The sequence below is a fragment of the Podarcis tiliguerta genome (assembly GCF_965153285.1).
Source record: "Podarcis tiliguerta genome assembly, chromosome: 5".
Lineage (NCBI taxonomy): Eukaryota > Metazoa > Chordata > Lepidosauria > Squamata > Lacertidae > Podarcis > Podarcis tiliguerta.
In genome coordinates, this window is record NC_139538.1 from 47,840,760 (window position 1) to 47,868,533 (window position 27,774).

The 27,774-nt window shown below is 42.1% G+C and overlaps 2 protein-coding genes across 4 annotated transcripts in view; one reads left to right on the forward strand and one right to left on the reverse strand.

Annotated features, from left to right (window-relative positions):
• LOC310678229 (guanylate cyclase 2G-like) overlaps positions 1–19,219 on the reverse strand; it is a 39,822-nt gene extending 20,603 nt beyond the window's left edge. For 2 of the 3 annotated variants that reach the window (XM_083441732.1, XM_083441733.1), the window contains exons 1-10: positions 18,950–19,219; positions 15,647–15,995; positions 12,552–12,661; positions 9,432–9,617; positions 7,264–7,408; positions 6,077–6,212; positions 3,078–3,181; positions 2,449–2,603; positions 1,074–1,223; positions 375–434 (exon numbers count right to left, since the gene is read on the reverse strand). In XM_083441732.1, coding sequence (XP_083297858.1) covers positions 375–434; positions 1,074–1,223; positions 2,449–2,603; positions 3,078–3,181; positions 6,077–6,212; positions 7,264–7,408; positions 9,432–9,617; positions 12,552–12,661; positions 15,647–15,995; positions 18,950–19,207 — 1,653 coding nt within the window. In that variant the 5' untranslated portion in view covers positions 19,208–19,219. The remainder of the gene's footprint in view (positions 1–374; positions 435–1,073; positions 1,224–2,448; positions 2,604–3,077; positions 3,182–6,076; positions 6,213–7,263; positions 7,409–9,431; positions 9,618–12,551; positions 12,662–15,646; positions 15,996–18,949) is intronic. The other variant, XM_083441734.1, reaches the window with a different exon arrangement.
• Positions 19,220–23,563: 4,344 nt separating this feature from the next.
• Positions 23,564–27,774, forward strand: part of ACSL5 (acyl-CoA synthetase long chain family member 5) — a 28,581-nt gene continuing 24,370 nt past the window's right edge. Inside the window, exon 1 of the mRNA XM_083441737.1 lies at positions 23,564–23,744. The gene's annotated coding sequence lies outside the window, so the exon portion shown is untranslated. The remainder of the gene's footprint in view (positions 23,745–27,774) is intronic.

Here is a 27,774-nt window from a genome sequence, read left to right on the forward strand (position 1 = left end):
CAGTGGGGTACAATCAGATGTGTACAGGGAATAGAGAAAGGGACTTAGCACACATCCCTGAGGAGCTCCTGTGCCTAATACTAGAGTAGAAGAATAGTAAGGTCCCATTCTCACTGTCTGCGGCCTGTCAGTCAGGAAATTCCTTACCCACAGACAGATCTTCTGATGTATACCCAAATTGATCATTTTAAGAAATAACCTGTCTGGCAAAATTGTATTGAAGGCAGAACTGTAGTCCACAAACAACAGCCTTGCGTAGGTTCCCTGTCGTTCCCTAAGAACTTTATCAAGACAGGTACTGTCCATTGTACAATGCTAGAGCATATTATGAAAGACCTGGAGAAAATTAACACTGTCATACTTTACAATCCTACCTGTGAATCCTGTGACTTATTCTGGCTTTTATTCTGTTGGGCAGTTTGTGCCCTGTTCTCCTGTACATAATAGAAATAACATGAAGTGTTATGTACAGTGGTACCTCGGGTTAAGTACTTAATTCATTCCGGAGGTCCATTCTTAACCTGAAACTGTGCTTAATCTGAAGCACCACTTTAGCTAATGGGGCCTCCTGCTGCCGCTGCACGATTTCTGTTCTGATCCTGAAGCAAAGTTCTTAACCCGAGGTACTATTTCTGGGTTAGTGGAGTGTGTAACCTGAAGCGTATGTAACCTGAAGCATATGTAACCCGAGGTACCACTGTACTAAGCTTGGATCCTAGAACAATAGGCAAGTAGGATCCTAGAATTGATTGGCTTGCAGGAAAAGACCAATCAGGCTCCAGGAGGAAGTTAATCAGCCTATTGGGCTGGTAGGATCGTAGAATGCAACAACTGATTGGCCTGCAGGAAAAGACCAATCAAGCTCCAAGAGGGAAGCAGAATAAGCCAATCAGATGGGACTCGTTGTGTAAATAATGTATATAACCGCCTTAGGTTTGGGGGGCAATTCAATCACTGTTTTACATGCTGCAATAAAGAGCATGAAATCACTATAGGACTCCGAGTATATTTCAAGAAGTGAATGGAACACAATTCCATTTGGCACAATATATTCTGGGTGTTTACATATGCACCTGATAAAGTCCTACAGTGGTGTAAAATACTTCTTTCCCTTGCTTGTTCTTCGGTCCAGAATCATCATTATTAGAAATAAACAAATGGGAGGCCAAGCTCTCTGTTCCTTTGGACACTGGTGTGCTTGCTTGAGACAGACAGAAGTTTCCCTTTGAAAGATAATATAAGGTGCAATGTTACAAGCTGATATATTGACCTGAATGAAAATAACACTGGCATTAGTAGTGAAAGCAAAATTTGGGTTAACTGTGTTTACTAGATTCAGATTTCAAAACACAGATTGAAGCGTCATTGCCATTGTCATGAGAAAAACTTACTGTAAATAAGCAGCCTGGCATTTTTGATATGCTATTTGTTTACGAGATTTGCTATGAGATTTTTGATTATATGGTTCTTTTTGGAGACCTATGCCTTTACGAGGGACAAACAACTATTGAATGTGCTACAGTGCTCGACTCAGCAACTTTGTATTTCAGTTTTGATTTAATTATGATTTAAACATGATTATTTAATTATTTGATTTAAAAATGCCGAAATGCAAAAGTTTATTCCAAATGGCCACGTTAATTTTCGCTCCATTACTGAAATATTCAAAACCTGCCATTGTTATTACCATTATTTGCAATAGTGGTGGCAAGTAGTTAACATGAAGTTGCAACAAAGCAAGTACCTACAGGAAGTATGAAACACAGACATAGTTCTTGTGCAAAGAGTACAAGAGGAATTATGTCTCAACTGCACCACTTCACATCATAGGAGGGGAAAATACTCCTATATACAGGAAACTAGCACGTTAGGGAGAAGGCTTGGCTAGAACCTTCCACCCTGACATCTGCTTTTCTTTTTGCTGATACTAATGAATTATGAAATAACGTATTGTAGTCATACAGGATATATAGACCTTGTTCATCTTGTCAGAAAAAGAGAACTTCTTGTGGTTTTGATCTTATTGTTAACCCCCCAGAAAACCTTTATTACTGAGTGATATTGTAAATGAAATAAAATTATAAAGCTAACAGGGCAAACGAGAGATGTTTCTACTGTCAACCCTCCTTAAGCTGAAGGACGACTATGGCAAGTGAGGGTTTCTAAAAAGTGCAGTAAAATTGCACCAGTATGAGAGATTTTCTGCTTCATGCAGTCATCTACCAACCTGTGAAGGGTCCTGAGAAAGAGGAACAAGCGGGTAGAGTGTCTAATGAAGACTATGGCTATTGAAAAGACTTGGCTTCAGAACTGTATTATATCATTATGGTTCCACATCCACCAACAAGTGCTACATGAATGCAACTGATCCGCTCAAATAAGCCCCTGGAGAACTGTATCCTTGGGATAAAGAACTTGAGTTTCAGTACACAACAGCTCATCCTTTACCTTATTATCATTTAAAATGATGATATCCTCATAATTAATTCTCCACCACGTATCATTTCGAAGATTTCCCTTGTGGTTTTTCATATACATTGCCACACCAATGGCCCCCAATACCGATATTATCAGCAGAATTATCATAACAATCAGGGCTGAACCTTTTAACAACAAAAGAACAGTTCATTAAAAAACATATAAATGAAGCTGAATCTTGGGAACACATCCAAAAACAAAAGAAAGCAAAAAAGGCCAAATTCAAGGCAGCAAAGCCATCACACCACTGCGAAAAGAATATAAAGGAGCAAGAAATCACACAAGCATGGCTATTAATTATAATACAATCATACAATGGAACATGTGAACACAGCCCCCGCCACAACTGTAACTTAAAAACAAACAAATAAATCAGTTTTCTTTGCAACAAGAACATCCAGGTTGGACTTGGTGGAATGAAAATGGTCAGAACTGCACAGCTGTAGTTGCATAGTTGTGTCAGACAAGGACAGAGCAGCTTTGATACAGCAAAAGGCATACAAGACACATGATCTGCAGTATGTCCTACTTGCATGCTAGTAGTAGTAATAAATTTATAACCCACATTTCACTGGCAGGCATTAGATAATCACACTTACTGGTAACTGGAGTTTTGCAGTGTTCATTGTGAAACCCACACAGTGGTTTGTCCTTAGGTATTTCTCCATCTGCCCAACTGATATAGTCAATCTCTCTGGTTGGGCTATGGACAGAGACAATAAGTATGTCAGCATCTTGCATCAATTATAAAGCTGAAGGGTCTTTATTTCCAAAACTCATTAACACACATACTTTGTGATAAATGTACCCATACAACGAAAGAGGAATGTATAAATAGCCATAATTCCCCACGTGGAAATGAAGCAGAAATTGGTTTTAAGTCCAGATCTGAAACTAAAAGTGCATTTTTATTTCAGAGTTAGCCATAAACTACAAACCTATGAATGAAAGTATATAAATAGAGGGATTTCAGGTAGCAGGTTCAGGTTCAGGTGCAGACACTAGAGCAGTGTCTCCCAAACTTGTGTGTCTAGCTGCTGTTGAACTACAAATCCCATCATCCCTAGCTACCAGGTCCAGTGGTCAGGAATGATGGGAGTTGTGGTCCAAAAACTGCTGGAGACCCAAGTTTGGAAAACCCTTCATTAGAGTTTCCCTGGCTCTTAGGTCAGGAAAGCTCTTCACATTATCTTGGCTTACATTTTCCTCCCAGTTTTAAGGGTGAGTTGATTGGATTTCATTCTGCCATCTTAACTAGAAACTGGGGGCAGTAGGTTCTGCAGCTTATAATTACAAAATGTGTGGATCCAGAATTGGCCTCCACAGTCACTTACAGACTCACTGTTAAAACCGTGTTCATGGAAAACAATCTTACTCTGCTAAGAGTGATTGTCAAAGAAGAATAATTGCAAAATGGTTCAACAAACTGATCTGATATATTTCAGGATGGCCTATGACAAATTTGGGGTGTAAAGGTTAAGAATGGCTTATTTTGAACAAGTCCAGCAAGTGACTTATTGAAGTTGACTGCTGGTGTGTGTTTTTCTTCCACGGACTTCACTCAGCCTTTGCTATCTTTTGAGAAATGGGTTGTTGTGTTAGGTCAAGGTATGCGTTTTTACCCATGAGTTGTGTGTAACATATTTGTATTTATTAAAAATGGTATGCTCGGAAAATATTTGTTGATTTGGCAGCATATGGACATGCTCTGGTATCCTACATTGTGGTTAGCTCAGGCTTCAGCACTACCTTGGACCTGGATGGCTGTCAATAACAGAGGGGCAAACCTAAGTCCAAGATTTGTCTGTTCACTGGAATAGATACATGGAGCCTATGCAACTGAAGCTATCATGCAACTGCTCTGAGGCCAGTCTCACTGTTCCAGTCCCAAGTGCCAGCATCCTTTCTGTGATCCTCCATTTTCTTAGCTGTGGTTTCTTAATCCCCCAATGCAGGCATGTCCAAAGTCCGTTTCAGGGGCCTGACTCGGCCCGCTGTTCGGTTTAATCTGGCCCCTGTGGCAGTTTACTTCCTGGGATAAAATCCCCAAAAAGCTCAACAACTTCAACCCTAAAAAAAGGTCAGCAATTTTGGTCAGCCCTCAGGCATGTTGACTTCATCAACATGCCTTTGAAAAAGGTTTGGGCAAACCGGCCTAATGTCAGCCAGGTCATTGTTGATATCACTGATAGATTTATTGTAAAGTATGTTTAATATGATGAAATGTTTTTGTAATATGTTAAAGAGGAAGATTTGATCAGTTGTTCTTTAGAAGCCTGCCAAAAAATTAATGATGGGTGGCATTCAACTTAAAATTTGCCCTAGGACAAGGATTAGTACTGGCAACAGTGAGATTTCCTCCACTCTTATCTCATCACATGTGCCATCCCCAAATCAGCCTGGGGAGTTGTCAGGAAACCTATAATAGATTTAGGGAGGAGTCACAAAGAAGCAGAGTCAGAGAACATTCCATTGCACGTGAAGAAATCCTTGCGCTGACAGCACTTTCTCCTCAATGCTTTGATTCATACAACCCATAATCATTATATCTGCTGGTATGCTTATGCGAACAATGACAGAGCGATTATAATAACAGAATGATCAGCGCATCTCCTTTGAATTTAACACTGACAATGGACTTTCTAGTCCTGCCACCATTTTGTTCCCAGGTAGCATCAAAGGCAAGAAGCCTTGTAGTTTTAAATCCACACTTTTCATTTCAGAGATATTAAATGAAAATAGAATTTCAAGATTTTCATAAAGAAGGAAGCATTGAATTGATTTAAGAAGGAGGAAGATGGCAGCTTTCCACACAGCTAGCATATCCCTCTTTGCATGTAAGTAGGCATCTTGTCCCTCTTAACCTGGTGCTGCCCATTTATGCTGACTGGGGCTATAGGAAATTGTAGTCCAAAATATCTGGAGGACAGGCTGACTTCTGCTGACTTGCTAACCAGAACAAGACACAGGATGTTGCAGTCAAAATACACTTCCTGCTTAACAAATAATAGTAAGGTTGCAGTCCTGTAACCACTTGGTCCCATTGAACTCAATGGGACTAATAGATCACATGCAATGTGGTTATCTTTGCAAGGAACCAGGTGAATTAAAAATGATTTTGTAAAGCTGAATTCAGTTTGTTGTTACAATATAGAATTTAAAGTTGCAGGTGGAGGCATCAAAGGAGCACTAGGGAACAGGCCTGCCCCACAAAGTCTAGGCATGAGCAGATGCTGGAAAGTAGACTTCCATGGGATCAGGACATCAGAGTAACTGGGTGTCTGAATTACATGGAGGTCTATGTGTGAGCAGCTGCTTGCTCTCTTTTTTTCAGACAACCACAATAATGCATAGATACATGGCAGCTGAACATGGGTTCTGGGTTCAAATATCACCATACTGTATAATTCGCTCAAATGGCTTTGGGTGAGTCACTGACTCTTGGTCTCAGCTCTTCCCTTTATAAAATGGGCAAAAAGTAAAAGATACTCCTTCAAAGAATGAATACAAAGAAGATTATATAGTACTTTACAAGGTAAATCTCCTGTACAAATGATTAAATTGCTAAGTGCCCATGAACCACACACACAAATAATACCTGATTGTTTTCCTGACACTATCAAAGTTAAGAACTGGGATGAAACGAACTGAGTTGCCAAATTCCTGGAGATCATACACAGAGTAATCCATGTTCCTCTCACCTAATTCATCAATGTTGACTGGGCCAGTAATGCCTAAACAAAAAAGACATTAAAAATAAGAGCTTTAGCACATTCCCCACACTTCAGCGCACCTGTCCCATTTTGACTGATGTTATTTTTCTGACTCTTCCTCAGCATAGGAAGACACAATGTACTACATATTTATGTATCCTGTCCATTTTGCAGTAGTCAAAAGTCCACTGGCTAACTTGCAAAGATTTCCAGGATCGGCAGAACACAAGAGCCCTGTTGCATCAGGCCAGAGGCTCATCAAACCCAGCCTGTTCTCACAGTGGCTAATCACATGCCTACAAAAGGAACATGACTGAGCCCTTGCCTGCTGTTGTCCTCAAGTGATTGGTATTCAGAGGAGTACTGCCTTTGATCCTGGAAGTAGGACATAGGCATCATGATTAATGGCTGTTGGGAGAAACTCCATAGCTCAGCTACGTGCTTATAAGGTGGCCACTTTTAATCAGGGAGGAGTTTCTGTGAATGCCAAAGTTGAACAAATTGTTTATTCTGTTATATCTATCAATGCTGTTTTGACTGAACATGCAACCGTGGAGAGACAATACTTTTAAGGGTGGGCAACAGGCAATCACAGAGTTGCACCCAAGCATTCTCTGTTGGCATCACATGAGATCCTAAGAGTAACATGGAAAAGTTCCTAAGGCTCACTTGGCAATAGTTAAAGTAGCTTCCTTTGCACATTTATTTAGAAGATCAATGGATCTACTCCAAATATGTGCTGCTTCATGAAGTAAGCCTGGTGGTCCTTCTGACTTGGTACTAGCAGATGCTCTGTATTCTTCACCAACCTGATATCTTGGACTTTAACACCCATCAGCCTCAGCCAGAAGGTCCATGGAGGCTGGGACAAATGAGAGTTGTAGTCCAAAACATTTGGATAGTACCAAGTGAATGAAAGCTTCTCTGTTGTCTCAGCCCTGCTCCTTGAGATGCTTTACCTGAAGATACATGGGAGGGACATCAATGTTCAGAGTATCAGCTCAGCTACAGAGGTGCAGCTTCCCTCCCTCTCTCAAGTGACTGTGTTTGCAGTCTGAATCCACAAACTTACCATACATTGGAGTTTTGTTGTAACCTTTCAAACTGTTGACAAGGGCCTTTCCATCATGGAAGTCCTTTTTCCCTTCCAACATTTCTTTTATGGATAACGCATAAAGCAAAACAGCATCATGTAGGTAGGCAGCATAAGAACTTACCTGGAAAAGAGTCAATATAGAACAGTAAGAGTTTGGGCTTCTGAGGGAAGAAGTTTCTTAAACTATTCTTTCAGTTGTCTGACTGCATATATTTAGAAGTGGACTCAGTTATTCCAAACTCAAAATCCAGTTGCAATTGAAATTATTCAACCCCCATTACAAATCAGGTTTATTATCAAAATTTACAGATTTTCCGCTGTTTGCAATGAGAAAATCAAACAAAAACAATTGAAATAGATCAACACAAGGGATGCTTCAAGTGGTTCCCCCAAATACAGTGATACCTCAGTTTGAGAACAGTCCGGTTTAAGAACGATTTGGTTTACAAACTCTGCAAAACCGGAATTAGTGTCTTGGTTTGAGAACTTTACCTCAGTCTAAGAATGGAATCTGAATGGTGGAAGGGCACTGGCGGTGGGAGGCCTCATTAGGGAAAGTGTGTCTCGGTTTAAGAACAGTTTTGTTTTAAGAACGGACTTCCGGAACTGATTAAGTTCATAAACCGAGGTACCACTATACAGCTGAAATTGCAACTTATACAGGGCTGGGTCTAGGCAGTGGCAGCCTCTTCTCCTCGCCAGCAGTCGCTGTGAGCTGCCCAAGGGAGGAGGCTGGCTGTGGCGGCCATAGAGAGGCCACAGAGGGGCAATGCGATATCCGCTCGCAGTCACAACTGCCACTGCTGACTCTGCTCAGAACAAGTGGTGGCTCATCCTCCTCCCTGAGCTCAAGTGGTGCTGGCACTGGCAGAGAAAATAGGAACATTCTGGGATCAAATCAGAAGCTGGTATAACTTTCATCATTCCAGGACTGTCCCTGGAAAATCAAGACACTTGGAAGGTATGTGTTATCTGATATGGTTGCAGGCAGGCCCATGGAGAGTGTGGCAGGGGGCAGCTGGGTACATTTGCCCCAGGCCTTGGAGGGCTAAGTTGGCGGGGGGGGCACTGCAAGGGATTGGCTACTTTCTTGTGTGAGTTTATAATTTTATTCTACCAAAACTCCTGCCTTGCACCTCAAACAAGCTCTGCATGGGTCTGGTTGCAGGTCAAATGAGACTACACATGTTAGTAAATGAGTTGAAAGCCTCAGCTCCTAAAACTAATCAGCATGGCTTGAGAGTGAAGAAAATCTCTCAAGAAATGTTTTGATGTCGTCTACCATAAAAAACCAATAATCTATTTCCTACACTTTTAACATAAAACCAACAGTCACGACAAGATCCTTATTCAAAATAGTGGATCAGATAATCATGCCTTTAGAAAATTTGAGATATTTGGCCCTTTTTTTGTGTGGCATCATAGTGCCCTTTAGGATAATCTAAGTTAGGGGAAAGTGGGACGCGGGTGGCGCTGTGGGTAAAACCTCAGCACCTAGGACTTGCCGATCGCATGGTCAGTGGTTCGAATCCCCGCGGCAGGGTGTGCTCCCGTCATTCGGTCCCAGCGCCTGTCAACCTAGCAGTTCAAAAGCACCCCCGGGTGCAAGTAGATAAATAGGGACCGCTTACCAGCGGGAAGGTAAACGGGGTTCCATGTGCTGCGCTGGCTCGCCAGATGCAGCTTGTCACCCTGACCACGTGACCCGGAAGTGTCTGTGGACAGCGCTGGCTCCCGGCCTATAGAGTGAGATGAGCGCACAATCCTAGAGTCTGGCAAGACTGGCCCGAACGGGCAGGGGTACCTTTCCCTTTACCTTTAAGTTAGGGAAAATGGGGGCATTCAGCCTGGTTTCCTCTTGGTTTTTTGTTATGCCTCCTTGGAACAAGTACAGTGGTACCTCGTGTTAAGTACTTAATTCGTTTCGGAGGTCCATTCTTAACCTGAAACTGTTCTTAACTTGAAGTACTACTTTAGCTAATGGGGCCTCCCACTGTTGCCGCACCGCCAGAGCACGATTTCTGTTCTCATCCTGAAGCAAAGTTCTTAACCTGAAGTACTATTTCTGGTTTTGCGGAGCCTGTAACCTGAAGCGTATGTAACCTGAGGTACCACTGCATCTTAATTGTGGCTGTGAATATGACCTCTCCGTGTGAAGAAAAGACACTGTCCAGAAGCTGCTTCTCCTTCAGCTTGCTGTGGACCTCCTTCACAAAATCAGAATAGGTCTTGTATTCTCTGTAAGATCTGAGAGCTATGAGCAGCACAGGCTGATAGGCATCTAGGACGCTGCTGTTCCCATTACTCCAAGTCTCTTTCAAAAAATTGTCCTAGAAGACAAAAGAGTGATTGACAGCACTGTTGGTAATAAATAGGCAGCTTACCCCATTCCCATAATGCTTAGTAGTATGAATACAACAAACACTCTGTGAGGTGAGTGGGACTGAGAGACTTCAAAGAAGTGTGACTGGCCCAAGGTCACCCAGCAGCTGCATGTGGAGGAGCGGAGACACAAACCCAGTTCACCAGATTACAAGTCTACCGCTCTTAACTACTACACCACACTGGTATAGAGCGCAATAGATGCTTGATTTTATCTTCACGAAGTGTGCAAGGTAGGTTAGATGAGAGATAGTGTCTAAGGCAATGGATGTTGCAAAATTTGAATCCAACTCTTCCCAGCCGTAGTCCTGACTTCTAAATACTACAGCATGCTAGATTCGGAGATACCCATTGCTTTTCTGACCCACCATTCATACAACTTGTAACTGAGAACTTAAACCTCCGGTAATGGCTGAATTCCTCTGATTGGGAGGAATTTGCCCCGTGGGAATTTGGGTCTGGCCGCCAGGGCGAAGGCGGAGACCCGCAAAAAATCACAGGTGGGAGAAGCCTGTGAATGTGGGATTCGGCAGGCACCTTTTGCACCTCCCCTACTCGCGGGGAAACCCGGTTTCAGGGGTCCGGAGCGACGTGGGGTGAGCGGCGCAGTGCTTTGAATCGTCTGCTTCTTCCACGGAGCGAAGCCGCATAGCTGTTGTCGGAGAGCACTGACTTTTTCCTGTGGACAATTTGACTTCAAAGTAACTACCCGTGAGAATTGAATTTTTAAACGTTTAATTTGGCATCGAAACAGGAAGGTTCAATACAGGAAGTCCGCCTTCCCCTTTTGTAAATAGATTGAAGCAATGAGGCTGCAAGCTGAAGTCTTGGGAAGTCTTTTGTAAAAGACTAAATCTCCATCGGTAAAGAACATTAAACCCCCCTTGGAGGCAGGAGAAGAGGGGGGAAAGTTGTGGATTGAGTATGCCTGCAGGAGAGAGTGAAGAGGTCTAAAATACTGCCGCTCTGACCCTGGAAAAGGACTGCTAGCAGGACTGGCGTCTTTTGGAATGCTTATTGACAGCGTTTGGAACGTTCATTGACAGCTAGCTAAATAAGAGAAATGCATTGTTTCTACTGTCTCCGGATGCTTCTAAAAAGGAGTAAAAGTAACTGAAAATTGAAACTAACTTTGGATCGTTTGAACTGTGTTTAAAAGAGGATATTACCGACTAAGATAAATAGAAACTGTTTCCCCCTAGTGGAAGCCTTTGAAACTTTGAAACTGGTTGCTTTACAGAGCTGGGCTAGGGGAATTTCCAGCTGCAAGATAAAAGACTGTGAGACGTTGGGATTGACCTTGAATCTTTTAGGTGTTATGGTAAATGGAAAGGAAAAAACAAACCAGTCAACTGCTGAAAAAACACTAAGGTTTGGGAGGACTTGGCAGCAATCCAAGAGAGGCTTAACATTAGGCCCCCCTGCTGCTTCTTCTTCTGCTGCTTCTGCACCAGTACACTCAAAACCAAGAGGAATGTCGACAGAAGAGGCCTTAGTGGTTGCATTAAAGAAGATAAATGATTCACTGGAACAGCTTAACAAGAAAACAGACGTGATAAATGCGAATGTTGATGCTACAACTATTAAAATCGACTTAATTACAGAAAGTATAAATAATTTGGAACAAAAGGTGAATACCAATACAGAAACTATCCAGAAATTGATACATGAATCTACTTTGATACGGCAAACTGTGGAGGAAGCTAGGGAGAAAGCCGTTGCTGCTGAATACAAAGTAACACAACTGGAGAGGAGAGTCCCAGCCCTACAGAGGCAATTTGATGAACATAAGTTGACGCTTGCCAGGATTGAACTTAAAGAAAAACAGAAGAATTTGAGGATTAGAGCCCTACCTGAATTTGAGAAGGAAAGTTTGATAGACTTTCCTACACAGGAATTCGCTTATGGGACTTGGACTTGGGGCAAGAGGAGTTTAGAATTGTGAGGGCCTTCAGATTTGGAAGAGGAGGGAAAAAAGAGAAGAATAGAATAAGAGACTACTTGACCACCCTTCGAACTAAAGAAGAGAGAGAGAGAATCTTGGGTTGGCATTATCAGAAGAACCTAGAAGAGACAAGAGCACCGGATAGAAGATCATCAGATAGAGGACTAGAGCAAAGAGCATCAGACAGAAGATTTTACCCACCCGGGAAGAATGGCAGATGAAGTTGATGGATTATATGGAACAGGCGGAAATGACTGGCAGAATCCAAGACCAGGGAGAAGAGTTGGTGGAAGAAAATTGGAAAAAGTTTAAAGATTATTTAAAGAAATACTGTAAAATTAATGAATGTTAGAAAAATGTTGGAATGAAGTTATATGGCTTTAGTAGAAATGTTATAAGGAATTAAGTATAAATAGATTAATAGAATATTAAAGGAAAAAAAATAAGGTTAGAATGTGTTAAGATAATTATAGGATAGAAAACAGAGGAAGATGGAAAGGAATTGCTGAAACAATTAACAGAAGTGGAATACAAAAAGGGAGGTGTGAGGAGGTCGTTGAAATAAGTGAATGAAAGATAAGATATTGAAAATATTTGAGGTGTTTTAAATTGTCTTTGTTTGGTTTTGTTAGTTTAATGTGTTAGTGTTATGTAGTGTCTTTGTATTGTATTGCATTTTTTATTTTTTGCTTTTTGTATTGTTTCTTTTTTCTTTTTTGTGTAGTGTTTAAATTGTTGGAAAAGTAATAAATATTATTTTTTTTAAAAAGAGAGAACTTAAACCTGAGTTTGCTCCCCCCCCCTTGCCTCACAATCCATTTTCCTGTTGTGTTGTGTCTTTTTAGATTGTAAGTCTGAGTGAGGACAGTAATCCTTAAAACCATGCCTTTAGCAAGGTAATGAAGAAATACTCACCACATTGCAGCTATTTACTGACCTCAAACTGCTGCAGCACAAAGAACACGTATGGTCCATTTGTCATACCTAGCTTCTTGGCCTCTAACAAAATAGATCTTGCATCCAAAGAACTGCAGATTAAAACAATAACTGCAAAAGAAATAGTACAGATCAGTTCCCAGCACATCTAAAAAGTCAAGTGTACCCACCAACTGAGCCAGTAGCAGCAACTAAATTAGAGCTGCCATATGTCTGGATTTTCCCTGACATTACCGGGATTTCAAAGGCAGAAATGACATCTGGGGGGGATTTCCAAAATGTAGCGCTTTGTCCTGGATCTTAGGCAAGTCAATCGAAAATCAAGATTTTTTGGCGGTTTTGGAGTTGTTGGATTTTTTTTTTTAAAAAAAAGCAACTTTAGGGTTTGTCCTGGTTTTCACTTTTTGAAATATGGCAACCCTAACTAAATAGTTGGTACAACAGCAAACTCAGTGGTATAAAACTCAAAAGGGAAAGAAAGCCCAAACAATGTCTTGATAAATGCACATTGGATAATGTGGTGAACAAAGTTGTTGTAAGGGTATTGATAAATTACTGATTGATTGTGTGTAATTCGGGGTGCCTCACTATGAAGCAATACAAAATATCTTGGGTAATGAAAACCAATGCAACTTTAGATCATGCTTTGCGTAACTTTAGATCATTTCCTAACCACCCAAATCATTTAATAAACCCCCAGGCCCTCAGGCACACAAATGACTATCCCATTGAAATCAGCGCACAGAACAAAAGATTAAAGTGTTGCAGTCCAGAGAAGTGTATCATATTTCAGATAGAGAGAGAAAAGTCACTTATTTGGTCTCTGGAAGTCCCTGTGCGTTAAGTGCATGACAAGAGCACCTGAATGTAACCAGAAGCTGTGCATATGAATACTCCTTAAGCAAAGAAGTATTCCCAACTTCAGTTGTTATTGGTACTTTAAAAAAGAAAAAAGTATGAGAATGCTGCCTCCGTTTATACTAAGTATTGTATAAATAGTTCTTGTTACAAGTGGGCATTAAGTAGAGCTCTTTGCCTTGTGTGACTTACACACCCAGGCTTAGACACCTCCACTCCTTTCTTGCCTGTGAAACAGAATATTATGGAAAGGTGAGAGTTGTGAACGTTACAAAGGTTTAGCAATATATAATCCGGTAATATATAATTGTGAAGTGCACTCTTCGGGGAGACTCGTCTGGTGGCTTCATTACATATCTTGAGGCATGAGGCAAAAACATTTCTCTATAATCAGGCCTTTGGCTGATTAAACGACCTGTGGCCTTTTAAATATGTTTGGGTATGGTTTGTTTTTCATTATGTATTTTGTGTTCTCATTTTTGATCTTCAGATGAAGGGTGGTATACCAATTTTAATAAATAAATAACCTCGGGGAAATCTTTCATCATGCCCTTAGTTCTGCTCATTTAAAGCGTTTCTTAATTGAAATAGTTTTACACAAGGGATCCCATAAGAATTTTCACATAGGATAAAAAATTCCTGCTGGTTCAGTCCATAAAAAAACCACCACAATCTTGTTAGTAATATCTACCGTTTCCCTATATGTGATAGAATATCTTGCCTTTCTGCTCTGCCTACCAGGCATGCGTCCTGGGCTTCCATGTATGCATGCAACATTTCCTCAGGGCATATCTGGGCAATATGTATGTTATGAGTCAGTAGGCATAAACCCAAATAATGAGGCCAAATTGCCCCTCAAATCGGATCTTCCATCAGCTCAAATCCTGCAAGTGGTCGCATGACTTAAACCTATGTGGCATAAGAACATAAGAGCCTGCTGGATCAGGCCACTGACCCATCTAGTCTGACACCCTGTTCTCACAGTGGCCAGCCACATGGAAAGCCCGTAGGAGGGACCTGAACACAAGAGCACTCTTCCTTCCTGTGTTTACTAGCAACTGAACAAGGAGGCACAGCAAACCCATCATGGTGAGTAGCCTATAGTAGACCTATCTTCCATTAATTTGTTCAGTTCCTTCTCTAAAGCCATGCAAATTGGTGGCCATCACTGCATCCTGTGGAATTTTATAAACTTCTCCCATTCCACCTCTTCCTTGCTTTTTGTCTATGGTAAGAATTCCCAAACACCGCAACCATATTTAAACAGGACTACATCTTCAGGCTTAATGCAATAGGAGCATCTTCAGGCGAATGTAGCGTTGCCATACATCCAGAATTCTCTGGACATATCCGGAATGTACTGAAGTCGCAAGCAGTGACTGGGGGGAAATTGGTGAAATGTCTGGGAAAAGCTGGATGTATGGCACCCCATGTCGGCAGTATTGTTTTTGTCAATATTCCTCAGAAGTAGCTCAAAAACGCAATTAAAGCTCAACAACTTTTTGTTCCAGATTTTCACTTTTCGAAGTATGGCAACCCTAGGAAAGCCATGTCAATTCCCAGAAGAAGTTAAAGTGTAACACCTTATTAAACACAGGAGCCAGGAGCACCAGAGAGATGAGGGACAGGTAATCACACAGGTTTAATACACTGATGCCCACAGTACCAGTGGACAGCACATATGGCAGCAAGGCATCTTTGGTTGGACAGCACCCTGGAGAGCATATCTAGTGGGAAGGCACCACTAGTTGGATCTGCTCAAAGGGACACACAGGCAGCATATAGGGAGAAGAAAGAACTGCAATGAGCTTCAATTTCTGATACGTTGAGTGGCAGTGTGTCATGTTTTGCAGAGGACACTCTTCTATTTGAAGAAGTTATTTAAGTAAGAGGTGGGTAACCAGTGGATCATGGGCCAGATACAGTTCACCAAGCCATGGGAAATGGATTGGGAAGTAAAATCCCTTTTGTAAGTCCAGTCCATGTTTTATGTGTGTTTCAGTTCACTAGGGTATGGCACTTTAAGTACCAGGCCCTGAGGACATAGATTTCTGCTGGGCTTTTCTCATGTCCAATGTTGGTTTGAGTTTGTTCCAAATAAAGTGTTTTGGTCACCATCCTTCATGTACAGAGTTCATCTTACAATGGTGCTGAGAGACTTATGAACTCACATGGAGAATTATCTCTTTACCTCCAGAGCTCAGAAACCTGTCATGAAAAACGAAACAAAAAACTTACTTCTGGCAACTGATGCTATATAGTTGAGCTTGGCTTGATGGAGGCTTTGATCTTTTGTGTTGTATCTCACCTTAGCAGTGATGGTGATGTTGCTTTTGAGTTGATTTTCTACAGAAGCCCACAACTCCTCTGTTTCAGCCCAAGTGAAAACATCACTTGAGCTTCCGAAGAGGCCAACGTACCTCCACCCAAAATACTGGAGAGTTTTGTAAAGGACTTCCCCAATCATTTGCAGAGGGGTGACAAGATTGATATAAGTGTCATAAACAAAGGAATCTTCCAGCTTGGCTGTATGGCCAACAAACCCAAACATGGGGATGTTCCACTGAGAAGCTAGCAAACCAGTTACCTAGGTGGAGAATAATAAAAAGAACTGGATTTAATAGTAACATTCAAGAGGCAATAAGTAAACTTGGTTGACTGTCACTCATAGCATTGTTCAAATGAAGATCTTTTAGGTGATGTATAGGTTTCAGATTGCATCAAGGCCTTTGGGGGATGTGAAACTGAAACACATAATGCCTGATTTTCCATTTCTGGAAATACAAAAACCAGCTGTTAATCATTTTTCTCTATTTCACTGCCTGCAATAATGGTGCCCATAAGTAATGACAATAGGGTTTCAGTGTATAGGATTTCAATGCAATAGGATTTCAGTGTATTTATTTACTGAACAGAACTTATATACCACTTGATTGTAAAAACAAAACAACAACCTCTGGTTTACAAGAAATATTAAAATTATCAATAAAAAAGCAATTTAAAACATTTAAATACAAAGTCAGTGGCAAACGAAAAAGAGATTCAAACATGTCCACATCCACATGTCTGGATAAACTTGTCTAAACAAAGGAGCTTTAAGTAGATACAGAAAAGAAGAGAATAACACAACATAACATAATTAGGTGTGAAGTTGATACATATTAATGCATAAATAAACACGAGCTAAACTCAGCATTGTGGTGAGATACTAACACAAATATTTCTCCCAAATCAATTGTGAGACCAGTTATCGAGACCACTGTGAACCATTTACTAGAATGATATGCATAGATATTTAAATCACAATTGAGTTGTGCTGTCTTTATTCATGCATATTCATCATGCCCCAAAGCACTGTATGTTTTGTTTGCTTCCAAGCCCATCTGAAATGAATGCAGGTTGTCCCTTTTGTCATAGGCAGGCTCTAATTTAAAGATCTCCATGAGCTCTGATAATATGTAAAAATGGTTGCACATTTAACACAGACCCTCCAAGTGTCTCTGTTTTTCAGGGACAGTCCCAGATTTACAGAAGCAGTCCCGGTTTCTGATTTGGTATGTCCTGCTTTTCCTTAGGACATCCCTATTTTCATCAGAGAAATGTTGGAGGGTATGGAGTTATCTGACCCACCCACCCCCCAAGCCATCTGGAGGCAGCCCTGTATAGGGAAGGGTTTTTTAAAATGCTTAATGTTTTATTATGCTTTTATATCTGTTGGAAGCCTCCCGGAGTGGCTGAGGCAATCCAGGCCGATGGGTGGGATATAAATAGTAAAATTATTATTATTGAATAGGACACCCCTATTTTCATTGGAGGAATGTTGGTGGGTATGAGCTGGAGCATAGTAAAACAGACTAAGGTTGCAGAGAAAAGCTTTGCTGTCCCAGCTGCAGCATCTCCCCTCCCCAGCCTAATACTAGGGCTCTTTTTTTCTCTTTGGAACTCCCCATCTACTCTCATCAGCTCCAGTCAGCATGGCTAGGAGTTGGGGATGTTGAAAGCTGTGATCTGGTTATGTATGGAGAACCACAGTTTCTCCACCTCTGCTGTAGAGAATTCAAGCAAGCCCATTCCTTCTCCTCCTCCTCCTCCTCCAGGATTCCAGTTTCTTTTCCAGCTGTTAGCTTGTTTGTGCACCGCCTGGTGGAAAGATGGGATACAGGCCTGAGAGCTCGGGACCAAAAACGGAGCATCCCTATTTCAGTGCCAGAAATGTCGGAGGATATGCTCATGGTGAAGTCCTGACTGGGATTTTCCTTAGCTGGGGACAAAAATAGATCAAAAGCCCACAACCACTTTGTGTGGCAGCACCCACACTTTGCAAGTACCCTCCTATAATCATCACTTTTGCTGCACTCATTTTGGAAGCCACATAAAACTTTTATGTTCAGGCAAGCTTTCCAGACAAATAGAAATTACATGTTTTTAGTTAATTGTTCATTCTAATTCATTGTGAATATTTTTAAATGCCCATTTTAATTGTCTTTTATTGAGAAGCTTAATGTTTGGGGGTTTTTGTTGAGGTTTTATGATTGCTTAAGTGGCAGATAATGTCTGTTAATTTCCTTTTTAAGTTGCCAAGGTTAGGTTCCCATCAAAATCAAGATTGCAAAAACCACTGCTTGCATAACAACCATGTGCATAACAACCAGGTGCCATGACAGATTTAATCCATCCGTCTGTAGAGCCAACGATATTTCAAAGAGACAGGCAAGCAATTATTATAGCGATATTATCAGTCACCTTGCTTTTTAAAAACAACAACAAATGTTTTGTGATTTTTTTTTTGCAGACACACTGAGTGCAGAGCTCCATTTTAATTGTTTACAGGCACTAAGTACGTAGAACTAATGGAAAGACTAGAAATTAAGCTAGGTCTGAGATATAATCAAACTGTGTCCTAAAATACAGTAGAGGCACACAGCCTCCCACCCGCAATATCTTGGCTGTGGTCTCAGCAGTTCCACAACTGCATAGGAGAGCACCTCTTTTAGATAAAATAGATTAGTGAACTCCAGTCTTTAAATACAACCTACAGGCTATTCTAGAAAGGTGAGAGAGGTTCTTAAACAGGACTATGCACAAGTGGAATAAATATCTGCTCACACAACAGGAAATCACCTTCTTTTCTTCCCTGCCCCCACACCTCACAGCTCTGTATACAACCTCAAAATCTGCCCTGAAAGGTTGGGAGACACTCCAGTGAAGATTTTAGGGGTGCAGCGAGATCTGCAGGGGAGAAGAGAGGAACGTAAAGCCTGATTGGATGCATTTAAAGTACATTTAACACACATATAACACACATGGCTTTCCCCCAAGAAACCCTGGAACTATAGCTTACTCATCACAGAGCTACAATTCCGAGAACCGTTAACAAAATACAGTTCCCAGGATGCTCTGGGGGAAGCCTTGCACTTTAAATGAGCATTGAATGTGCTTTAAATGCATGGTGTGGATGTGTCCTGGTTGGCTGCACACGATAACAAATATTGTCTATTACAATTAACAAAAGAGAAAAAGCAGGATGAATTCATACTCAACCTCTGCTGCCTCTGAGCAAACTGGTCCAAACAAGGCAGAAATGTGTTCTTTTTGAAACTGGTTGATGAAAGCATGCAGAGACTTCTTTGCTTCACACCCAGAGTCTGCATAAATAAACTCCAAGCTGTAATTGCCTAGGTAAGATGGATCCGCATTGACCTTATTGATGGCAATCTCGACAGCAGAGCATAACCTTTGGCCACTCAGGGGATGGGAGATATTCCAAGGAGCCTGAAAGCCTATTACAAGCTTGGCCATTCCAATACCACTGGCCGTGTTAATGGAATAGACTGCAGTAGCAAATGAGATCACTGAACCATAGTAAATGTGGAAGAAATTCTGTGGGCATTTGCTCATGTGCCACTGCATCACTGAACCAAATACTAAGCTGCTCTCCAATTTGCAAACCTTATGCTGTCCTTTTCTCCGTGTTACTTATACCACTGCTTGAAATGATTATATCAACACCTCTGCCTGTAGCATGACATGTCATCAACAGTTCTAATTAACAGAATCCTTGATCACCAAAACAGCCTCCTTGCAGCACTACCTCCAATCTTGATGTGTCAAAAGGTCAGTTTAAAACTTTGGAAGAGGTATTTTTGTCATTGCTGCTGACATTGCTAAACTCTGCTTAAATTAACTGAGCCGACAGGAAACATCCAAGGGAAATGTTGGTGTGTGTACTCCTTTCTGTAAAATGAGTGTTTACGGAACACCTTGTTTACAAAATTTCAGGATCTGGCGAAGTGTCAGGTATTTGTGCTCCGTTGTTACGGCAAGTACAATCTAGAAGGATGCAATTATGTGCTTGCAAATAATAATGTCCCTTGTGGCTTAAAGAAGAGTTGAGTGCAAACCTCTATGAGGTTGCCCATCATGAGTGATCCAGATAATGGAAAACAGTACCCTACAGCTTACCGGATGTTCAAAGAATCATAAAATCATAGAGTTGCAAGGAATCCTAAGGATCATCTAGTCCAACCCCCTGCAATGCAGGAATATGCAGTTGTCCCTGATGGGGATTGAACCTGCAACCTTGGTGTTAACAGAACATTTGAGGTTTAAATAAGTGCCAAAGCTCTGCCAATCCGTTTATTGCACTCTTCACACGGTTGAGACTGATCCCATGGTCATGGTTGACCAAGAGTGGTTTTCACACTGTGACAAAGTGATTTGGTAGAAAGTTTTCAAAACTGAGATGTCAAAGCAGTGCCCTCCATTTCAAAAATATATTGATGTGGAATCTTCTCACAAATGACCCTTCTGCACTGCAGCTTAGTCTGAACTCAATGCAGCTCGTGAATGTGTTGCAGCATCCATAGAATATTGTTCTCATTGCCACAGTCCCTGAATGGTGAGCTTGGTGGTGGTTCTGTGGAGGCTGGGAGAACCCACTTTTAAAAAACATAAAACTGCTGCTGCTATTTTGCAATTGGTGGACCTCAGAAATTATAAGCCCTCTCAAGTGTGTAAATTTTGTATATGTAAGCTCATTTTGAAATACATGTGATTAGGATCATTTAATTATCCACAGAAAGGTTCGGTATTTGGTGGGCACTTGTGGCAAAGTTTCTAAGCAGCTTTGCTGGGGGGGGGGGAGGAATGCTACATTTTTATTGCCTTTTACTGGTGATAACAATATGCTGACTTAGAAGTCTTCTGAATGATCTTTAAACTTTTTGTGTCTGACTGTTACATGTCCGATATTTCTTCCCTTTGATCCAGTTTTTTTAATCAATGAATAGTCCTAAAGTCCAGGTCCACTAAAGCAGATGCTTGGATTCCACTTTAATGTCCCTGTTGAGTCTCTGATATTTAAAATCTCTTAGGGAACACTTGTCACTTCCTGTTGCTGACACTAGCTTACACATGCTTTCCAAGCATAGGTGGGGACATGTTTTTAGCTTGAGGGCCACATGCCCTGACTGCCACCAAAGGGCTACCTGAGGACCACTTTGTCCTGAGGGGACAAGAAAGATAAATCAGAACAACTCATGAGCTTCCCAGCACATAGCTCCCGGTGAGGTGGCCTTTTTCTCCAAACTGCCACCACAGGGCTACTCAAGAGCCACCCTGTTCTGAGGGCTGGAGTGTTAAGAACATAAAAATGTAGGGAAAACCCTGATTGATCTGACCAGAAACCCACCCAGTGGCCAACCAGTTGCCTCTGGGGGCAATAGTGATTGGTAGTGCAGACAGGGACGCACTGCTGACCTGACTTCCCAGTGCTGCATGGCGCAGATGGTTTCTGAAAGGGGTGGGAGGAGCTGAGCTTGGTGTGGTGCGAGTATGGCGTCAGATTGTCTCTGCCACTGCACCAGCAGCAAGCTCCGCTCTGCCCCTTCCTCCTGGGTAAGCAGCAGTAGTATGAAACACTGGGAAATTACAGTCTGAGAAGCCAACAAGCAGGGCATGAAGATACTAGCACAGGCTTCCTCAACCTCGGCCCTCCAGATTTTTTTGGCCTACAACTCCCATGATCCCTAGCTAGCAGGACCAGTGGTCAGGGATGATGGGAATTGTAGTCTCAAAACATCTGGAGGGCCGAGGTTGAGGAAGTCTGCACTAACACTTTCCTGATTATTTTTCCTAGCAACAGATATTTATTTGCTTCCAGATTGAGGGGTGTGGTGTTAATATTGCAAACAGGTTGTTGAGATATCACAATTTGGACATTGGCAACAGGTGTTTTGTTTTTAATTATGGGATTTTTCTTCAAAAGTGTACATCTGGACTAAATAGCAAAAATGTGTGGGTGCTGCAAAAATCTTGTATGCAGCCACAGTAAACGTTCCGGAAGCAGCTTCTGATACTGATCATGAATAATAGTGTAGCTTATCTATGGAACTTTATTGTGTGTGTGTGTGTGTGTGTGTGTGTATATATATATATATATTTGCTTTCGTAGATTTTCACGGGTACAGGAATGCAGGTTTTGGTGTCCTCGGGTGTCTTCCCGTGTAAAAGTTGGGGTGTAATATGTATATTAGTGGAAGCTTATTAATTTAATTCTTTTATGTAAACTGCTTTGCAAAATTCTGATGGAAGGCATTATATAAATAGCTTAGATCAAACTAATAGGAGCATAATGATTATAAGGTAACAGCTAGGAAATCCCAGCTGAAATCTTGCCCCAGCAGTTGATTAATGAAGGAACCTTTATCCCACCCCTCAACCATAACACACATAGACACTCCAACTGAAATAATATTGACCTACTTTCAAGGGAATATTTAAAGATTGCTGAGATAACTTAAGGTATGTGGGGCACATTGTGTGTACGCATACACACAAATGTTCAGTAGTAATATATCTGGTGAATTCTGTAATATACTGTATCAGCAATGAACTGTCTCACAAGGCTCAGTGACTCCTTCCCCTGATATTGTACTGCTATCAATGAATGAAACAGAACCAGGCAGAAAGGGGCCATCCTTGTGTGACTCACTTAAGTTTTGCCATCGTGTTGGTAGAATTCTGTATGCTCAGCATCTGTTTGCTGGCTTTTATGGTGGGACTGAACAGATACCAAGGTGACTGAACAGACTTGCTCAACTTGTCTACATGTTAATGAGAAACTAATACTAATAAGAGGGCTGTCAGTAAATATGCTTAGGATTGCTCTATGCTGCAGGAAAAGACCATTTTCATACGTACATCATACACTTGTAGAGTTGGAAGGGACCACGAAAGTCATCTAAGTCCAACCCCCCTGCAATTCAGGAATCCTTTGGCCTACATGGGGCTTGAACTCACAACCCTGAGATTAAGAATCTCATGCTCTACTGATTGAGCTATCCCAGTTACATAATTAAAATATGGTGGGCATCCATAAGGAGCTGGACATTTTTGGTTGTTGTAGCAACATTGGCGAATCCCTGCCACCCTCAAAAGGCCCACCTAAACCCAACACTGAATGATTATTATTTTAGACAATCTGGTTTGTCAAAGAGGTTTTTTTGTGTATGAGATGATTTCAGTTATAGAATTATCCTCTTGCTGTTACATTGAGGCCCCTTTTGACCTGTTCGTTGTTCTATGGCCTTAAATCAGGATTGGGCAGTCTTCCGCCTTGCAGAATAGACTTTTTTGTTCACCAGACCCTTATGGTCCACCAGCCAGAGCTAGTCACAGAATGGTGCCTTGAGAGTGAAACCAGCTGCAAGTACCTACTGCCTAGGATTGCCATATTTCATAAAGTTCATCTTCATGTGCAATTACATCTTTCACTCATATCACCATGGCACTTATCCTTCCCCAAAATATAGGAGGTACGATCAATATGCATTGATCGGAGCATATTGCAACAGCGTACAACCATTGTTACATATTTTGGGTGAGGCTCTCCTCACACAACTTTCCCTGCTTTCTGATGAGAAAGATTCAAAATTCACCAGTAAAAGCATGCTGGGTTGCATACTTCTGCTTTAGGTACTCTGATGAGCAGCTGGCGAAAGCCAGTGCTGGTTTTTCAACTTTAGACACCCTACAAATTTGTAGAGCTATTGTGTAAACATTAACTGCTTAGCCTTTTGCTAAACAGGCATTTTTCACCAGCTCAAACTATTCCATCTGTTTGATCACGTCAAGCCCCACCCTTGAACCTGCTACAAGGTATGTTCAAAGATTGCAGAGTGCAATGCTGTTGCTTTATTAGAGCCCTCTGAGCATGGATGACTGAAGCAGACCAGCTCCAGGAACTACTTGTGAGAGGAGCATGTGCTAAACTTCAGTGTGAGGCTCGTGGGGGACAAGCTTTCACTCACTTTTGTGGTTGATCAACAGGAAGAAGGTAAGCGTTGAAATTAACTCTCTCCCAGTCAACATCCAGTGATGCTAAATAGCTAGTTTTTGCTGTTTAAAGATTATGGGGAAACAAAATAGCTGATAGCTGTTAAACACTGGTAGCGGATTAAGAATTGGTATATCTAAATAATAATAAAAATAGTTAGTGTCGGGTGAATACAAAGCATTCTGATGACAAGCAGGTGATCTAACAAATAAGTCTGCAATCATAAATGAAAAATCCGATTCTAGACCGCACTGAACCCAAAATTTCGTTTCTGTATCATGACATAAGTTTCTTAAAGACTTCTCAGAGGGTACAACAACTCTATCAATTTTGAAGATGCCATGAGAATGCCTCTCATTTCCTGTATGAATCCCCCCTGGAATTATTCATTTGAATGATCAATGGTTTATATCTGCTTTGGGAGCCAATCTTGATGGTAATTAATTCCTTTTTTGAAACCTCACTATGTCCTTTTCTTGAGAGCGAGAGGAAGAGTTGTTCCACTTGTACCATTCAGTGAGTGTTTATTAATTATTATTGTTATTATTATTATTAAACTGAAGCTACATATGGCAATTAGAGATATAGATCAAAATACAGATCATACACAGCTTTCTCTTTGTATAGCGTTAAATGGTACCAGTTAAGAATGTTATACAAATTAAAGGTCATCTATACAATTGGTTAAACTGGAAAATTCTGTCATATATCACTTTACCAACTCTTTGATTCTCCTCTCATGTGCTGCGCTGATGTTGTAAGCTTCAGGTAACATTGGACATGGTACATTCTTCACTTTTTGCCCTATCCTTCTGAATCTCTTGCACAGCATTATTGACATAAAGGTAGTAAGGCATACAAGTGTCAGTCTGGAAAAGCTGTGAGGATCACAGGCAACAAATTTAATTATGGAAGTACAACTGCTTATTGTTGTTTTAGTGGGAAAGTTGGGTTTTTTAAAAAGTACTTTTGTGCAATTTCAAATCCTGCCTTGCCCGGAGGAACCTTATGCCTTCACACGAGGAAGCATTGTAATGAAAACTCATTGCAGCCTTGTTTACTGCACAGCAAGAAGCAAAGAGTAGTTCCCACAACTGTTTGCAAAAGCACATGCCGTATGATATCACGACTAGATAAAAAAGGATAGTGAACAAAATGCTTAGAATTATGGGAAGCAGAACTACCGTATTTTTCGCTCTATAGGACACACTGGACCACAAGACGCACCTAATTTTTAGGGGGGGAAATCAAGAAAAAAAATCTTATTTCTCTCCCCCCCCCCGGCCCCAAACAGCAAAGAAGCCAAGACAGCCACGCGCAACTTCCTCTTTAGCCGCGCGCAACCTCTCCAGCCGGGAGAGGCTGCGCGCGGCTTTGTTTTTAGCCGCGGGGCTGTGGCGGGGTAACCCCAAGCTTCCCCCGACCCCAGCCCCTACAACAGGTCCGGGAGCAGCGGCAAGGTTGCTCGCAGCCTTGCCTCCGCTCCCGGAGCTTGCGGGGCTGGGGGCGGGGGAAGCCCGCGCTTCCCCCAACCCCAGCCCCCAGGACAGGTCGGGTAGCGGTGGTCCCTTCTCCCTCCTGGGGAAAAGCCCACAAGAGCTGCGTGAAGCTTGTATGTGGCTCTTGGGGGCTTTTCCTGCCTGCCTCCCCCCTGCACTCGCTCCATAGGACGCACAGACGTTCCCCCTTAGTTTTTAAGAGGGAAAAAGTGCGTCCTATGGAGCGAAAAATACGATACTTTTCGGCTCTGATTTTGATGTGTTAGCTTGAGTCAATGTACTACTGCTAGGGAAATGATGGAGCGCCAACATAATTTTCAGGGCTCATTATGTCGACTGGACCCTCCATTTAACATGCAAAAGAGAATACCAATTGGCATATCTTTGGTGTTGTGCGCAAAATTGTATGCCATTTTAGTGGGTTGGGTGGAGGGCCCAAAAATATCTATCAGAGACCACACAACAAGCTGTTAGATGTTTGACAGACAGAATGTCAGCAGGTGAAGCGTTTCCCTTAGCGGAAATCGAATTTCTGCCTGCCACACAGCTGTGAAAAGCACAAGATGCCTGCCTTCCTCCCGTGCCAACCCTGAACAATGCAAAGAATTCAAGTTTCATGAGCTGTAAACCAGTTACATTACTGTAATGTCTTTCATTAGTTTGCCTCTGGCTGGTAATACTGTGTTCAGTGCAAAACCAGGCATGGCAGGTGTGTATGCATGCATTAAAAGAGATGTAAGATTATCAGGAACCCAAGTTCAGGTGCCCATATGTGGATCAGTTCAATATTAAACCATTAAAGAACATTTCTTGTGCTTCTTTACAATTTAGATCTCACAGTAACTACAGCAATGCTATCAACACATGTCAGTCACCCTTTTATTTTACTTTGAGAAAAAAGGGGTTTGAGCTTTTGACATGAATATACCCATAATTTTAGAGTTTATTTTAGAGTTTCCTGGGTAAGGTGATTGAGAGAGCAGTTGCTGAATAGCTTGGTGGGTTTCTGGATGAAACATTGGCTCTGGATCCATTCCAATCCCGCTTCCGCGCTGGTCATGGGACCGAGATGGCTCTGGTCGCCCTAACAGATGATCTCCGCAGACAGCTGGATCGAGCCGGGTCGGGGCTGCTGATTCTTCTAGGCCTGTCAGCATGGTTGATCACGAACTCCTGGAACACTGCCTTGCCGACGTGGGGATCCAGGGCACAGTCCTTCAATGGCTGCGCATGTTTCTCTCTGGTCGGGGGACAGAGGGTGGCGCTTGGGGGGAATTGTCATCGCGCCACTCCCTAGTGTGTGGAGTGCCTCAGGGTGCGATACTCTCCCCAATGCTTTTCAACATCTTTATGCGCCCCCTCGCCCAGCTTGTCCGGAGTTTTGGGTTGGGTTGCCATCAGTATGCTGATGACAACCAACTCTATCTGTTGATGGATGGCCACCCTGACTTGGCCCCAGACACACTGATCAGATGTTTGGAAGCTGTGGCTGGATCGTTACGTGGGAGCCGGTTGAAGTTAAATTCTTCGAAGACAGAGGTCCTTTGGCTGGGTCGGGACAATATGGGATTGGAGGGGCAATTCCCATCTCTTGCGGGGGCGCAATTAGTGCCAGCACTGTCCATTAAGAGTTTGGGTGTAATCTTCGACACCTCCCTTTCCATGAAGGCGCAGATTGCAGCTATAACAAAGGCGGCATTTTTCCATCTCCGCCAAGCTAAGCAGTTGGCTCCTTACCTCTCTCGCCCTGACCTAGCCACTGTGATCCACACGACGGTTACATCCAGACTGGATTATTGTAACTCGCTCTACGTGGGGCTGCCCTTGAGACTGACCCAGAAACTCCAGCGGGTGCAGAATACCGCGGCAAGACTCCTTGCAGGATCCTTGCTGCGAGATCACATTCACCCTGTGCTATACCAGCTGCACTGGTTCCCGGTGGAGTACAGGATCAGGTTTAAGGTGCTGGTTTTAACCTTCAAAGCCCTATATGGCCTAGGACCCTCGTACCTACAGGACCGTCTCTCCTGGTAGGTCCCACAGAGAAACTTATGGTCTTCAAACAAAAACATCTTGAAGGTCCCAGGCCTCAGAGAGGTTAGGCTGGCCTCAACCAGAGCCAGGGCTTTTTCGGCTGTGGCTTCGATCTGGTGGAACACTCTGTCACAAGAGACTAGGGCGCTGTGGGACTTGACATCTTTCTGCAGGGCCTGCAAGACAGAGCTGTTTCACCAGGCCTTTGGCCAGGGCACAGCCTGACTCCCTCCTTTGGCAATCCTCACAGAACTTCTAGCCTAATGGTTGCCATTAATTTGATTGGAATTAATTTCATAATGAAATGATTTTAGAATGTTTTATCATTTTACTGTTGTTAGCCACTCTGAGCCCGGATTCGGCTGGGGAGAGCGGGATATAAACAACAGTTGTTGTTGTTATTATTATTATTATTATTATTATTATTATTCCAACAGCAACCTCTTCCACCATTATCCTATTCCCCCCTCGTGGTTGGGAAAGCAATTATTTCCCCT